This window comes from Rana temporaria, chromosome 1, assembly GCF_905171775.1.
Source record: "Rana temporaria chromosome 1, aRanTem1.1, whole genome shotgun sequence".
NCBI lineage: Eukaryota > Metazoa > Chordata > Amphibia > Anura > Ranidae > Rana > Rana temporaria.
This window is the reverse complement of record NC_053489.1, coordinates 327,238,720-327,256,030: the sequence shown is the minus strand read 5'-3', so window position 1 is coordinate 327,256,030 and position 17,311 is coordinate 327,238,720. Positions and strand designations below refer to the sequence as shown.

Genomic DNA, 17,311 nt, shown 5'->3' with positions numbered 1-17,311 from the left:
GGTATAACTTTACCAGTTCTTACCATACTAAGGTTGGCAAAAGGGTACAGTTGTCCTTTAAAGCAGAGGTCGTCAACCCCCGGTCCGCGGCCCAAAGCCGGGCCATTCGGCCTCTCTAGCCAACGCACAGGACACTGTCCGGGCCGTACTGCCGCTATATCCGGGGAGACCGTCAGAAATGCAGCTGCCCGAGCAGAGAGATGATGCCAACTCTCTGTGCTATGCAGAGGCGCGCCGCTGTCCCGCCCTAACATACGATGACAGGCCACACGGTGGCAATCCACATCTGGTGACAGGCCGCAGCATTGACAATCCACATCTGGTGACAGGCCGCAGCATTGACAATCCACATCTGGTGACAGTCCGCAGCATTGACAATCCACATCTGGTGACAGGCCGCAGCATTGACAATCCACATCTGGTGACAGGTCGCAGCATTGACAATCCACATCTGGTGACAGCCGGCAGCATTGACAATCCACATCTGGTGACAGGCCGAATCCATGACCCATTTGTGAATAAGCCAGGTGAATCCACTCTGTCCGTGCTAGAAGAGGATCAACTGCTTGACATCGCAAATGATGGTGGCCTTAAAAGTTTGTTTGATGTGACTTCAAACCTCCATACATTCTGTATTAAAGTCAAGGCAGAATATCCTGCAATTGCCACAAAAGCACTGAAAAGCCTGCTGCCATTTCCAACATCCTATCTTTGTGAAGCTGGGTTTTCTGCAGTGACAGCAACCAAAACGAGATTACAGAGTAGATTGGACATAAGCAACACACTTCGAGTGTCACTGTCTCCTATCACCCCAAGATGGGACCGCCTAGTTGCAGTAAAACAAGCTCAGGGCTCCCACTGATTCTGCATTATGGTGAGTTGAACTATTTTATTTTATATTCCAATGTAATAGAAATAATGTGCTTCAGTCATCCTGACACCATAACACTGTCTAGTTGCAGGGAAACAAGCTCAGGGCTTATATTGTATTAATATAAATAATGGGCTTCAATCGTCCTGATATTATGGTATCAGGATGATTGAACCGCTAACGCAACACAACTTCCTCCTACTGGACCTTGGAAAATATTCTTCCACAGAACCGGTCCTCGGCACCAAAAAGGTTGGGGACCACTGCTTTAAAGGATAATTATACAAAGGTATAATCCTTTAAAAAGATGGCATATCATTTTTATTCTATTTTTGATTGTTTTGGCACTTTTCTAGTGATTGATCTTGATGGCCATGTCTCCTTTTCAGTCTATATAGCTATGAAACCAATGGCTGTGGAGGACATTTAAGTCAAATACAAGAGCTAATTATCCATGGATTATATCTAAAACTGTCTCCCAAAATGGCAAGCATTCCTACTCAGATATTTACAAGTAAAGTCTTAAGTTAATTTTAAGTAATTTATTCTTGAAGGGTGTTGAGTATTCCATACTACTCTTTACCTATAAATACATTTTCCATAAAAAGAAACTGCAGCCGTATATATAAAAGACACAAATTAATGCAGTTATGTATTGAATTATAAATTAATAAATGTGTTTTGTACTAAATGTAGTTTTGTATTTTTTTAAATGCATTCATGTAAGTATCTGAATTTGACTGGATATCAGCATCTTGCAGTCTCTGTATAGCAACACTCAGACTGGTAAAGGTAAAGGCAGGGCCAAGACTGGAAGCCAATTAGCCGTTATGTATGCAAATTTTCTGACACAGAAGAACATAATAGGCAGATATTGCAAGGTGAGAAGTACTTACTTCTCACTGATCTGCTGCTGCTCTTCCACTGTCCAATCAGCAAACTGAAGGTTAAGAAATAACAACGGTGCCATTCCTCTGACAGTCTAAAATTGTTAACTGGTGTTGTTTGCCTGCCCGTGCTGTGTGGGGGGCTATGTAAATCTCAGGAACGACAGAAATACAAATTATTTGCAGGTGGAACAATTCCTTTATATGTACGTAATCAGTGTATTTAGCCATTTGTCCAGTGTTCAGCTTTAATTAAAAGGTGGTCATGGTGGGTAGACCTGGGTGATTTCACAGCTACACAGCTTTACGGCATATTATTAATAAAAATTGTACATATTTGTTTTCAGATAACATGTTTGAAAAGCAATCAGTTCTTTCTGTTCCTGTAAATGAATACAGATGTGGAAACAGTAGCAGTATTCAGATTGCGTTCTGTTCTGTTTACAGCAAAGAAGTGTGAACATGCATTAATAATGCTACTGCACACTATAGCCGAATGACCAAACGTATTATTCCTTTCTGTCAATAATTATATTTCTATTATGCTCACTAGAGTTTCAGGGCAAAGTCTGTTCAAAGTGAATCACCTTAATGTAACTACAAAACAAAGCATTTGAAAAAAAGAATAGCACATAGGAAAAGTTCTGACAGTTTACAAATGGATATAATACGTAACCCAAATGGTGTATGACATATTTACAGTATACTAAATTAGGTTTGACAGTCTAAGTTCAGTTGTTTGGTTTTTGTTCGTTTTGTTTTTTGTAGAGTAAACCTTGCTTAGTGACGGTAGCTTGCAATTACAATCTTTTTTTTTTTTTTTTCTCAAACAAAGGTTTTTAATGAGCAAAGGTAGAGCAATTACAATCTTTAATACTAAATATTATGGCAAACACATTGTAGAGATATTATAGAGATGTTTCAAGATATAATAAAGATATCGGAAAAAAGAGCCTAAGTCCTCGCTCAGCCTTTTTAGCAGATTTGATACTATGTTGGGCTTTTGTTCATGCGCTCCATCTCATTCAAGCTCCATAGCTCTGTTATTGTTATTTAAAGGGAAAGTCTAGTGTGTTTTTGTCTAACATATATTTTGAGTTGGGAAAATAATTAAATTGATCCCCTGCAGATTTTGTAAATTTTCCCACTTACAAAGAAATTAAGGGTCTAGAATTTTTATCATAAGTGTATATTAAATGATAGAGACAGAATATCAACTAAAATAGCAACCAAAAAAGCATTTGATCCTCAAGCAAAACATGAATTAGTACTTGGTGGAGAAACTATTGTTGGCAAGCACAAGAGGTAAAACGTTTCTTGTAGTTGGTTACCAGGTTTGCACATGACTCAGGAGGGATTTTGGTCCATGCTTCTTTACAGATCTTCTCTAATTGCTTAACCACTTAATACCCGGACCTTTAGGCAGCTAAAGGACCTGGCCAGTTTTTGCAATTTGGCACTGCGTCGCTTTAACTGACAATTGCGCGGTCGTGCGACGTGGCTCCCAAACAAAATTGGCGTCCTTTTTTTCCCACAAATAGAGCTTTCTTTTGGTGGTATTTGATCACCTCTGCGGTTTTTATTTTTTGCGCTATAAACAAAAATAGAGCGACAATTTTGAAAAAAATTCAATACTTTTTACTTTTTGCTATAATAAATATCCCCCAAAAATATATATATATATATATATAAAAAAAAATCCTCAGTTTAGGCCGATACGTATTCTTCTACCTATTTTTGGTAAAAAATTGCAATAAGCGTTTATCGATTGGTTTGCACAAAATTTAAAGCGTTTACAAAATAGGGGATAGTTTTATTGCATTTTTAATATTATTATTTTTTTACTACTAATGGCAGCGATCAGCGATTTTTTTCGTGACTGCGACATTATGGCGGACACTTTGGACAATTTTGACACATTTTTGGGACCATTGTCATTTTCACAGCAAAAAATGCATTAAAAATGCATTGTTTACTGTGAAAATGACAATTGCAGTTTAGGAGTTAACCACAAGGGGGCACTGAAGGGGTTAAGTGTGACCTCATTTGTGTTTCTAACTGTAGGGGGGTGTGACGTCATTGATTGTGTTTCCCTATAAAAGGGAACACACGATCAATGATGGCGCCACAGTGAAGAATGGGGAAGCTGTGTTTACACACAGCTCTCCCCGTTCTTTAGCTCCGGGGACTGATCGCGGGACTCCAGCGGCGATCGGGTCCGCGAGTCCCGCGGTCACGGAGCTTCGGACCGGGTCGCGGGCGCGCGCCCGCGACCCACGGCTGGGCACTTAAAGAGGACGTACCTGTACGTGCTTGTGCCCAGCCGTGCCATTCTGCCGACGTATATGTGTAGGAGGCGGTCCTTAAGTGGTTAAAGGTGAAGTTTGTTTTGTACTCCTGTGACCCGTTTTCAGCAGAGAGCGGACTGTAGTCAGCTCTCTGCTGATGTCACAGATATCAGTCCAGGCACCACGTCATCCCGACAATGGAAATCTGGATTCACCAGGTGCCTGGACTGACAACCCGCTCAGGCTCTCAGTGAACCGCTGAGAACCTGAGACAGCCCACTCTGCCCCCTACACAGCTCAGCACGCCAATGAGCGTGGAGAGAGATGAGCAGAGAGCTGTGACTGACAAGCTCTCTGCTCACAGAGCTGTGAAAACCGAGCGATCTGCGGTGTCTGATCTCTCGGTTTTCAGTACAGACCAATGCCGTATCCACCTAGATAAGTATGAATAGGGAAAAAAAATAAACCCATACCTCTCTTTTAAGGTTTCTTGGCTGTCGCTTGGCAACTCAAATTTCCATCTCCTTCCATACATTTTCTATAGGATTAAGTTCTGGAGACGGGCTAGGCAAATCCATGACCTTAATATGCTTCTTTTTAAGACACTCCTTTGTTGCCTTTGCATTTTATTCTTTTTTTTGGTCATTGTCATGCTGGAAGACTAATCCATGAACCATCTACAGTGTTCTGGATCTGGCTTAAGAAAGCGGTTTCTTTCATCCAAAATTTTACAATACATGGCCCCGTCCATTGACCCCCCCAGCATTTTTCTTCCACCAAACGCGGTGGGTTGAGTTAATGCCAAAGAGCTCAGTTTTGGTCTCATATGACAACAGCACTTTCTCCCAATCCTTCTTTGTATCATTTAGATGTTCATTGGCAATCTTCAGATGGGCCTGTACATGTGCCTTCTTGAGGAGGAGGACCTTGCAGGCACTGCAGGATTTCAATCCAAGGCCACTTATTGTGTTACCAATGGTTTGTTTGGTGACTGTGGTCCGAAATGTCTTGAGATCATTCACAAGCTCCTCCCGTGTAGTTCTGGGCTGATCCCTCACTTTTCTCATGATCATCCAAAATCTTGCATGGAGCTCCAGAACAAGGACAATTGATGATTATATTGTATTTCTTACATTTGCAAATAATCGCTCCAACAGTTGTCTCCTTCTCATCAAGCTTCTTACTGATGATCCTGTAGCCCATTCCAGCCTTGTGCATGTTTACACTCTTGTCCCTGACATTCTTTGACAGCCCTTTGTTCTTGCCCATGACAGTGAGCTTTGAATGGAAGAAAGAGATTCTGTGGACAGGTGTCTTTTATACACATAACAAGTTTTCGTAAGGAGCACTTTCTTAAATTGACAGGAATAATCTGTGTACAACATGAGCACATACTGTAGCCAATCTGTGGGAGCCATATTTATTGTTGGTTGGTAGCGGATCAAATACTTATTTTACTCACTGAACTGCAACTCAATTTATTGTCTAAATGTCCAAATTACCCCAATTAGCCATGTTCCCTCCCCTGTGTCATGTGACTCATTAGTGTTACAAGGTCTCAGATGTAAATGGGGAGCAGGTGTGTTAAATTTGGTGTTATCGCTCTCACTCTCCCATACTTGTCATTGGAAGTTTAGCATGGAACTTAATGGCAAATAACTGTCTGAGAATCTGAAAAAAATAATTGCTGCTCTACATAAAGATGGCATAGGCTATACGAAGATTGCCAAGACCCTGAAATTGAGCTGCAGCACAGTGGCCAAGACCATACAGCAGTTTAACAGGACAGGTTCCACTCAGAACAGACCTCGCCATGGTCGACCAAAGAGGTTGAGTGCACATGCTCATATCCAGAGCTTGTCTTTGGGAAATAGATGCATGCGTGCTGCCAGAATTTCTGCAGAAGTTGAAGGGGTGGGGGGTCAGCCTGTCAGTGCTCAGACCATACGCCGCACACTGCATCAAATTGGCCTGCATGGTTTTCGTCCCAGAAGGAAGCCTCTTCTAAAGATGATGCACAAGAAAGCCCACAAACAGTTTGCTGAAAACAAGCAGACTAAGGATATGGATTACTAGAACTATGTCCTGATGTCTGATGAGACCAAGATAAACGTATTGGGTTCAGATAAGGGCGACTAGCATCTAACTCATCTCATTATCATTTGCATCTCGTCTGTAACAGGGCAACCAATGATTTTATTCATTGTATTCTAATTGTTTTTTATGTATTTAAAATAAATTTTGATATTTTTCTATACAACGTTATACCTTGAATCATTAGCTCACCTACCCCTGACACGACACACCATAAAGTCCTACATCACTGATGCGGTCTTAACACCTACTCAGTTTTTTCCTTGTTCTCATGGGTTCAGATGGTGTCAAGCGTGTGTGGCGGCAACCAGGTGAGGAGTACAAAGACAAGTGTGTCTTGCCTACAGTCAAGCATGGTGGTGGGAGTGTCATGGTCTGGGGCTACAAGAGTGCTGCTGGCACTGGGGACATATAGTTCATTAAGGGAACCATGAATGCCAACATGTACTGTGACAAACTGAAGCAAAGCATAATCCCCCCCCCCTCCGGAGACTGGGCCGCAGGGCAGTATTCCAACATGATAACAATCCCAAGCACACCTCCACGACAACCACTGCCTTGCTAAAGAAGCTGAGGGTAAAGATAATGGACTTGTCAAGCATGTCTCCAGACCTAAACCCTATTGAGCATCTGTGGGGCACACTCTAACAGAAGGTGGAGGAGTGCAAGATCTTTAACATCCACCAGCTCTGTGATGTCGTCATGGAGGAGTGCAAGAGGACTCAAGTGGCAACCTGTAAAGCTCTGGTGAACCCCATGCCGAAGAGGGTTAAGGAAGTGCTGGAAAATAATGGTGACGACACAAAATATTGACACTTTGGGCCCAATTTGGACATTTTCACTTAGGGGTGTACTCACTTTTGTTGCCAGTGGTTTAGACATTAATGGCTGTGTGTTGAGTTATTTTGAGGGGACAGCAAATTTACTGGTATACAAGCTGTACACTCACTACTTTACATTGTAGCAAATTGTAATTACTTCTGTGTTGTCACATGAAAAGATATAATAAAATATTTACAAAAATGTGAGGGGTGTACTCACTTTTGTGAGATACTGTAATTATATACATGTCAATTTGTGTGTTTTGTCTTTTATACCTGCTTGGAGTTCAACTACATGTATCTAAAGTCTAAAATATGATTACATTGTCCTCTCCCTGTGATAAAATGCTAAATGACAGCATTCACATACTTTTCTCTCTGCCTAAATGCTTTGGCAGACCCCCATGCAGAGTAACTGAAGTGTCTTTTGATAAGGATGCCAGTTTTTGGTGAATACCAGTCCAGATTTGTTTGTTCAGCCTTGCATTATAAGTGACTCATTGCTCGTTATTTTGCTACCGTGTCTCCACTGGAAAAACAAAAGTTTATTCATTGCTATCTTACCTCTGCAGGTAGCGTCTGAGCCAGACCATAGTCCATTTGGTTGACAAAGCCGAATACCGCTTCCAACTAATTCAAACCCCGTCTTGCATCGGACTCCACAAGCCGCATCAAAGTGATTGTTGCAGATGTTCTGTATGAAATAGCCATTCTCTGGGGGCAGCAACTCAGGGCAGCGAACAACTAATGATGTTTAGAATACAAAAACAATTGTTATAGGAGAATGATTTGCATTCCTATTAACCTAGAATGTAATCTGCTTTGTGTTAGCACAAGTTTAATATACTGGAAGAAAATACTTTCAGATTCCACCTTTGTGTAACTTGTATGCCTTTATGTTATTAAATGTGTCACTGCTCAGCGGGAAAGATTTGCAGGCAGCTACAATTTATAGAGGAAAACATCACAGCGATATACTTGGTATGATTTATAGTTACGCATAGAAAAAAAAAAAAAAAAGCATTTCTTTTAATCTTTGCTTTTTATTATCTCTTATTTTTTAACAATATTGCAGTTAAGCACAAATGTATATGTATATGTTATTACTAGGAAGGTGCCATCTTATTGTTTCTAGGTCATGGCTTACTGATACATGTTTTTTTCCTGAACTTACAGAACCTGACCTGCAGTGCAGTAAAATAATAAACCTTCAACTGTGAAAATATATGGTATTTCATTGTCACTACTGGGGTAAGCCTCACTCACTCCTAAAGTTGATCCTTTCCACCCAAACCAATAGAAACACAGTTGCATGCAACTCTGCATGCCTAACAATAAAAACTGTACACTTTTATGTAAAAAAAAAAAAAAAAAAATTCCCATAAACTTACAGAATTAACTTCTATACTTCCACCACTCTTGGGGCACTGGTGACATAGCCCTGACCTCCCAACTGCCTCCTGGGAAGGCTATGTCACTAGTGCCTTCTGGGAAGCTCTTGCAGCTTTTTGCAGCTAAAGTTAATCTCGAAAGATTCTGGGAAAAAATTCAAGGTTTATAAGTTGTCGTGACTTCAGCCTTTAAATGCTGCTTAAGTTAAAGTGTTACCAAACCTAGGCCCCTGCATTCCATATATCTGGTCTTCCACAGTACACAGAACATGGAAATGCAAATAGTTTAGTAAATACAGTGGGGATCGAAAGTTTGGGCACCGCAGGTAAAAATTTGTATTAATGTGCATAATGAAGCCAAGGAAAGATGGAAACATCTCCAAAAGGCATCAAATTACAGATTATCATTCTTATAATATGTCAAAAAGAGTTAGATTTTATTTCCATCATTTACACTTTCAAAATTACAGAAAACAAAAAAATGGCGTCTGCAAAAGTTTGGGCACCCTGCAGAATTTATAGCATGCACTGCCCCCCTTGCAAAGCTGAGACCTGCCAGTGTCATGGATTGTTCTCAATCATCGTCTGGGAAGACCAGGTGATGTCAATCTCAAAGGTTTTAAATGCCCAGACTCATCTGACCTTGCCCCAACAATCAGCACCATGGGTTCTTCTAAGCAGTTGTCTAGAAAACTGAAACTGAAAATAGTTGACGCTCACAAAGCTGGAGAAGGCTATAAGAAGATAGCCAAGTGTTTTCAGATGTCAATATCCTCTGTTCAGAATGTAATTAAGAAATGGTAGTCATCAGGAACAGTGGAAGTTAAAGCAAGATCTGGAAGACCAAGAAAAATATCAGACACAACAGCTTGCAGGATTGTGAGAAAAGCAATTCAAAACCCACGTTTGACTGCACGATCCCTCCAGAAAGATCTGGCAGACACTGGAGTTGTGGTACACTATTCCACTATAAAGAGATACTTGTACAAATATGGTCTTCATGGAAGAGTCATCAGAAGAAAACCTCTTCTACGTCCTCACCACAAAAATCAGCGTTTGAACTTTGCAAATGAACATACAGTGCCTGCCGCCGAGAATGTGTTTTTAGCACGACGGCATCGCGCTGATAATCGGCGACAGGGTGCCGACATCTCGCACTCGCGCTGGAATAGTACAAGCACATTCCAGCAAGCGCGTCATAGAAGCGACGGGAGATCCGACTTGGATTCCCGCCAATTCTACACGTGTGCGGCGTTTGTTATGAATCCTGAGGGGGAAGTCCCCGCCGGATTTTAAATAAAAATCCGGCATGGGTTCCCCCCTCAGGAGCATACCGCGCCCTTAGGTCTGGTATGGGTTGTAAGGAGATCCCCATACGCCGAAAAAACGGCGTAGGGGGTCCCCCTACAATCCATACCAGACCCGTATCCAAAGCACGCTACCCGGTCGGCCAGGAAAGGAGTGGGGACGAGCGAGCGCCCCCCCTCCTGAGCCGTACCAGGCTGCATGCCCTCAACATGGGGGGTTGGGTGCTCTGGGGCAGGGGGGCGCACTGCGGCCCCCCCACCCCAGAGCACCCTGTCCCCATGTTGATGAGGACAGGGCCCCTTCCCGACAACCCTGGCCGTTGGTTGTCGGGGTATGCGGGAGGCTTATCGGAATCTGGGAGCCCCCTTTAATAAGGGGGCCCCCAGATACCGGACCCCCACCCTAAGTGAATGGGTATGGGGTACATCGTACCCCTACCCATTCACCTGGAGGAAAAATGTTAAAGTTAATAAACACGACACAAGGGTTTTTAAAATAATTTATTAGTCTGCTCCGGAGGCACCCCCTGTCTTCTTTAGCTCTTTTCACCAGGGGGGGCTTCTTCTTTGACGTCTTCGGGTGGGGGCCGCTCTTCTTCGCCGCCGTCTGGTTCTCTTCCACTGCCGGGGGGGTCGCTTTTATAAAAGCGCCCACCCCCCCGGCGGGTTTCCTCCGACGTCTTCAGCGGGGGGCTTCTTCTTCCGCTATCTGGGGGGGTCTTCTCCGCTATCCGGGGGGTCTTCTCCACTCTCCGGGGGGTCTTCTTATATGTTCGCCGCTCTCCGCTGTTGACTCGGCGCACCCCGGTTCTTCCTCCCGCTGTTCGGTGCCTTCTCCTTCAGGGCTGAACGTCTTCTTCTTCTTCTGTGCTGTGACGTCTTCTTCTTCTGTGCTGTGACGTCTTCTTCTCTTCTCCCGATGTTGACACGTCGCCTCTTCTCGCTGCAATGACAGGTGCGCCGCTTGCATCTGACTTATATAGGCCTCACAGTCCCATCATGCTCTGTACCTACCCATGTGATACCTACCCACGTGGGTAGGTACCGGAGCATGATGGGACTGTGAGGCCTATATAAGTCAGATGCAAGCCGCGCACCTGTCATTGCAGCGAGAAGAGGCGACGTGTCAACATCGGGAGAAGAGAAGAAGACGTCACAGCACAGAAGAAGAAGACGTCACAGCACAGAAGAAGAAGAAGATGTTCAGCCCTGAAGGAGAAGGCACCGGACAGCGGGAGGAAGAACCGGGCCGAGTCAACAGCGGAGATCGGCGAACATAAAAGAAGACCCCCCGGAGAGTGGAGAAGACCCCCCGGATAGCGGAGAAGACCCCCCCGGATAGCGGAAGAAGAAGCCCCCCGCCGAAGACGTCGGAGGAAACCCGCCGGGGGGTGGGCGCTTTTATAAAAGCGACCCCCCCAGCGGTGGAAGAGAACCAGACGGCGGCGAAGAAGAGCGGCCACCACCCGAAGACGTCAAAGAAGAAGCCCCCCCGGTGAAAAGAGCTAAAGAAGACAGGGGGTGCCTCCGGAGCAGACTAATAAATTATTTTAAAAACCCTTGTGTCGTGTTTATTAACTTTAACATTTTTCCTCCAGGTGAATGGGTAGGGGTACGATGTACCCCATACCCATTCACTTAGGGTGGGGGCCGGTATCTGGGGGCCACCTTATTAAAGGGGGCTCCCAGATTCCGATAAGCCTCCCGCCCGCATACCCCGACAACCAACGGCCAGGGTTGTCGGGAAAGGGCCCTGTCCTCATCAACATGGGGACAGGGTGCTCTGGGGTGGGGGGGCCCCGCAGTGCGCCCCCCTGCCCCAGAGCACCCAACCCTCCCATGTTGAGGGCATGCAGCCTGGTACGGCTCAGGAGGGGGGGGCGCTCGCTCGTCCCCACTCCTTTCCTGGCCGGCCGGGTAGCGTGCTTTGGATACGGGTCTGGTATGGATTGTAGGGGGACCCCCTACGCCATTTTTTCGGCGTAGGGGGGGTCTCCTTACAACCCATACCAGACCTAAGGGCCCAGTATGCTCCTGAGGGGGGAACCCATGCCGGATTTTTATTTAAAATCCGGCGGGGACTTCCCCCTCAGGATTCATAACAAGCGCCGCACACGTGTAGAATTGGCGGGAATCCAAGTCGGATATCCCGTCGCTTCTATGACGGCTTTGTCTCCATCGCGGCAAGCCAGCTCTGCGCTGGCTCCCGCGATGGGGCTCGTAGGTGGTCAATTTTGCCGAGAAAGGGAGCGATATTGACACAATATCGCGGTCACCCACTGTATAGACAAGCCTGATGCATTTTGGAAACAAGTTCTGTGGACCGATGAGGTTAAAATAGAACTTTTGGCCGGAATGAGCAAAGGTACGTTTGGAGAAGAAAGGGCACAGAATTTAATGAAAAGAACCTCTGTCCAACTGTTAAGCATGGGGGTGGATCAATCATGCTTTGGGGTTGTATTGCAGCCAGTGGCACAGGGAACATTTCACGAGTAGAAGGAAAAATGGATTCAATAAAATTTCAGAAAATTTTGGATGGTAACTTGATGCCATTTGTGTAAAAGCTGAAGTTAAAGAGAGGATGGCTTCTACAAATGGATAATGATCCTAAACACACCTCAAAATCTACGGGGGATTACATCAAGAGGCGTAAACTGAAGGTTTTACCATGACCTTCACAATCACCTGACCTCAACATAATTGAAAATCTATGGATAGACATTAAAAGAGCAGTGCGTAACAGACAGCCCAGAGATCTCAAAGAACTAGAACACTTTTGTAAGGAAGAATGGGCAAAAATACCTCAAACAATAATTGAAAGACTCTTGGATGGCTGCAAAAAGCGTTTATAAGCTGTGATACTTGCCAAAGGGGGCAGTACAAGATATTAACTCTGCAGGGTGCCCAAACCTTTGCAGACGTTGTTTTTTTGTTTTCTGTAATTTTGAAAGTGTAAATGATGGAAATAAAATCTAACTTTTTTTAACAAATTATAAGAATATCTAATCTGTAATTTGATGCCTTTTGGAGATTTTTCCATCTTTCCTTGGCTTTGTTATGCACATTAATACAAATTTTTACCTGGGGTGCCCACACTTTCGATCCCCACTGTATACACTGCTAAATACCTTTCTCATCAACAGTACATAGCAGTCTTGTGACTTCTAATGCCGTGTACACACGGTCGGAATATCCGACAGGAAAAGTTTGATGTGAGCTTTTGGTCGGAAATTCCGACCATGTGTAGGCCCCATCAGACTTTTCTGTCGGAATTTCCGACAGCAAAAATTTGAGAGCCGGTTCTCAAATTTTCAGACGGGAAAAGTTCTTGTCGGAAATTCCGATCAACTGTATGCAATTCCGACGTGCAAAAAAAACACGCATGCTCGGAATCAATTTGACGCATGCTCGGAATAATTGAACTTAATTTTTCTCGGCTCGTTGTAGTGTTGTACATCACCACGTTCTTGGCGGTCAGAATTTTGCGTGACCGTGTGTATGCAACACAAGTTTGAGCCTAAATTCAGTGGGAAAAAAATCCACGGTTTTCTTGTGGGAATTTCTGATCATGTGTACCTGGCATAACAGTGTCTGGTTAAAGCTTATAGAAGGAGTTTTCATTCTCCTCTGACTGTCCTGTGAGGCTGCAGGACCCATGATACACTGTCTGGGCAGTGCTAATTAGCCCTATGCCGATCACAAGTACTCTCCCAAAAAAACAATCATAACAAAACCTTTCTAGCAATACACACCAAACTGAGCATGTGCAGAGTGCCCCCAATGCTCTATACTATCAAGAGATGAATTGGGGACTGTGGAAGAATGGGAAGGATCACAGAAGACAGAATCAAACATACTTTTTACAAAATGTACAGTATTAACCCCTTAGGTTCCACCTTGAGTATAACAAGCATGCTTTACTGCACATACAGACTGATTTTACTGTTGTGGGTTTAGTAACACTTTAACCATGGCAACTTACAAACAATAAGAAACAGCTGCAGAGCTAGCACAGTGCAAGTGCAAGACCTGGTGCTGACATCATCGATGGGCTGGCACAGAGAACAAGGAAAAAGCCAACCATCGATGACGTGAAAAGTCAAAATGGCGGCACAAATGAGAGAAGGAGCATTAGTGTGTGGCAACCAAGAAAGCACAAAGACAAGAAATTAAACTTAGCTGTTTATTTTGCGATCTTAAATAATTAAATGTTTTGTTGATATGGAGGAGGAGGGAGTTGCAGGTCCACTTTAAGATAGAATAACTTAAACATTTTTTTTTATAATTGAAGCTGGTGCAATGTAGAGCCCTGACCCCAACAACGTGGTTTTCCAAAGTCAAGACCATGGTTACTCATAGATTCTCTCTTGCCAGTATGTACCTAAGTCAGCATGAAAAGGGGATGTGGCATCAAAAAAAGGTAACAATATGGGGGGGAGGGGGGCTGTGGAGACTGCAGGGAGGAATCAACGCCCAATTTCAAGCCAAATCTTTTTTTTTTTTTACATTTTGTAGAGTAGCGAAGGGTTATGCACACGATCAGAATTTCCGATGAAAAAGTCAGATGGACTTTTTTCATCGGAAATTCCGATCATGTGTTGGCCCCATTGGACTTGTTTTCATCTGTGTTTATAAATAGAACATGTATTATTTTTTTCTGATGGAAAAAAAAACAATAGTAAATTCCTATCGTCTGTGTGCAACTCCAACGGAGAAAAAATCCACGCAAGCTCAGAATCAAGTCTACGAATGCTCGGAAGCATTGAACTTCATTTTTCTCGCTTGTCATAGTGTTTTACGTCACCGCGTTTTGGACGGTCGGAACTTAGTCTGACAGTGTGTATGCAAGACAGCTTGAACGGAATTCCGACAAAAAATTCCATCGGATTTTAGGCCATCGGAAATTCCCCGTGTGTAAGGGCATCAGAGTTTCCGTCAGCTTTTACCGTGTTTTAATTGCCCTCTTGGCCCCTGCTATGGAGGTTAGAACTTGACAATGTTTTTTAGTCCTGTCTGTATGTGCCCTGTAATGACCTTACCCTTCATTTCTAGTGCAGAAGTCACTAGTCACAGAAAATCTCCCAATGAGATCACAGACAAAAATAATCTAAGAAAACAAAGGGCAAAAGATAAGCTATAATAACTTGTCTCAGGCTTCATCTTTTTCTCTGCCCAATAGATGTATTTTAAAATAAAAAAGAGCATCAGTAGCTAATGCACGTTACAAGCTGACTTCAACAATAAATCCTGGTATTTAGATAATAAAGCATATAGATGCGTTTGACTCGTGCTACCCAACCGTGAGGCTGATGTACAAAGTGGACAAAGGAGAAGTTTGTGCTGCCAATATCAGTTAATTAAGAGCTAGTAAAGATGCAAAGCTGCGTGTATTCTCTATAATTTGTTACTAGTAAAATGTTAAGAGCACATTTTAAAAAAGGAAAATAATTCATACCTTTGCAAGTGGGGCCATCTTGTTCATATCCTTCTTTACATACACAATCCTCCACTGATGTGCTTCCAGGTGGTGATGAGTGATTTGGATCAGGACACGAAATGCAGGTGCTCACTCCTCCAGGTGAACCCTCAGGTTTGTAGGTTCCAGATGGACAAGCTAATTTAGGAAAAACAAAATCATTACTAATACTGCTCATACAGTATATCACCTATAATTGGTCTTACAGCTACAGGGCTGCTCCACAAAAATTCAATTACAATTAGTAACACAAACATATAGATGAACATCCTTTAAGTCTCTGTTCACTATACAACCAACTTCTGTTTTTACTTTCTAACCTACCCTAGTCTATAAATGTTGGATCTGGAATCTAAATGGATGCTATAGGCAGTTTCCAGACTTTTTAAGACTTGAGTTTCAAGATGAATTACAGTGAGTTACAATGTTGTACATGACAAATAGATTCTATGTCTAAACCGGGCAGGGACCCCAGCATTTGCAGTAATTATCGTCCTATTTCTTTATTGAACTTGGACGCCAAACTGTATGCCAAAGCCATAGCATTAAGACTACTACCATTTCTGCCCCAGTGGGTGTCCAGGGACCAGACAGGATTTATTCCAGGCAGGGAGGCCAGGGACAATTCGCTCAGGACGCTATCTCTGATTGCCTATGTAAGACGGTGCTCCCAGCCCACCCTCCTGTTATCGACAGATGCTGAAAAAGCGTTTGACAGGGTGGACTGGGAGTACCTGATGACTACGCTGGAACATCTGGGCCTAGGCCCGAAGATGTTATCAAGAATTTCAGCACTATATAGCACCCCGTCGGCTCAATTGCGGATCAATGGTACCCTGAGCGAACCCTTTTTTCTACATAATGGAACTAGACAGGGCTGTCCCCTCTCACCGATACTTTTTGCCCTTTCCCTGGAGCCCTTTTTAGCTACAATTAGGCGTGATCCCAATGTCCATGGTATTAAAGTCAGTAACTCAGAACATAAATACGCGGCATACGCGGACGATATCCTCTTTTACGTCCAACAGCCCCTGACTACTTTACCCACCCTAATGTCGGCTTTTTCTGAATTCTGCTTTCTCTCTAACTTTAAAATTAATATATCCAAGTCAGAAATTTTAAATATATCTATCCCCCGCAAGCTTGTATCTCAACTGAAACCTTTATTCCCTTTTGCATGGCAATCCCACTCCTTAAAATATCTGGGTATTTTCCTGACCCCTAACATTGATTCCCTGTTCCGCAATAATTATATACCCCTTCTAAATACAATTAAGTCAGACCTACAGAAGTGGACTCAGATGGCTCATTCTTGGTTGGGACGCATTAGCATTGTCAAGATGAACGTATTGCCCAGACTGCTCTTCCTTTTCCAAATGATCCCATATGGGATCCCCCTGGGGTTCTTTAAGATTGTACAATCCTTGATCCGTAGATATGTGTGGAAACGCAAGCGCCCCAGGATTGCTTAAAACTGGTTGATTAAACCAAAACGAGATGGGGGCCTTGCGCTTCCAGACTTTAGGAAGTATTTTTATGCAATTGTTTTGACAAGGTTGACGGATTTGAAATACCATGCTGATACGAAACTGTGGGTCCAATTGGAAGTAGACATGAATGGTAATGACCTGTTTCCTCAGATTTGGATACCCCCCAAATTCCGCAATTTGACCCCGAATGTATCCCCTCTTTCTAAGTCCTCGTTGGCAATCTGGGACTCTTTATGTAGAGTTCAGAAGTGGCCCTACAACTCACCGTTGATGCACATTTTGGGTCATGACTATTTCCCTCCTGGGAACATCGATCACAGTTTTGGGAATCGTTTCTCCAAGACACCTTTACTTCTTCATCATGTACTCTCTGACGGAGGGATCTTGCCAATGTCAGATCTATTCAAACCGTCACCAATCTCTTTTCTGGACCAATGGAAATACCATCAGCTTACCCAATTTGTGCGATCTCTTCCCCAACCACTTCGGTCGGACTCGGAATTGACTGCCGTTGAATTACTGTTTGAGGGCAAGCTCCCCCCTGAAAGGCCTGTCTCTGACTTTTACCAAATATTGTTGAAAATGCCACCTGCTGCCTCAAATGCGTTCCTGGCTAAATGGGAACGAGATCTTCAAAGCCAAATACCTGAATCACAACGATCGACACTATTTCAACTATCCCACGT

The 17,311-nt window shown here is 43.5% G+C and overlaps 1 protein-coding gene across 2 annotated transcripts in view; it reads right to left on the bottom strand.

Moving 5' to 3' along the window:
• SVEP1 (sushi, von Willebrand factor type A, EGF and pentraxin domain containing 1) overlaps positions 1-17,311 on the bottom strand; it is a 503,752-nt gene that overhangs the window by 256,374 nt on the left and 230,067 nt on the right. For both annotated transcript variants that reach the window (XM_040360718.1, XM_040360710.1), the window contains exons 4-5: positions 15,115-15,273; positions 7,526-7,705 (exon numbers count right to left, since the gene is read on the bottom strand). In XM_040360718.1, the coding sequence (XP_040216652.1) occupies positions 7,526-7,705; positions 15,115-15,273 (339 nt within the window). The remainder of the gene's footprint in view (positions 1-7,525; positions 7,706-15,114; positions 15,274-17,311) is intronic.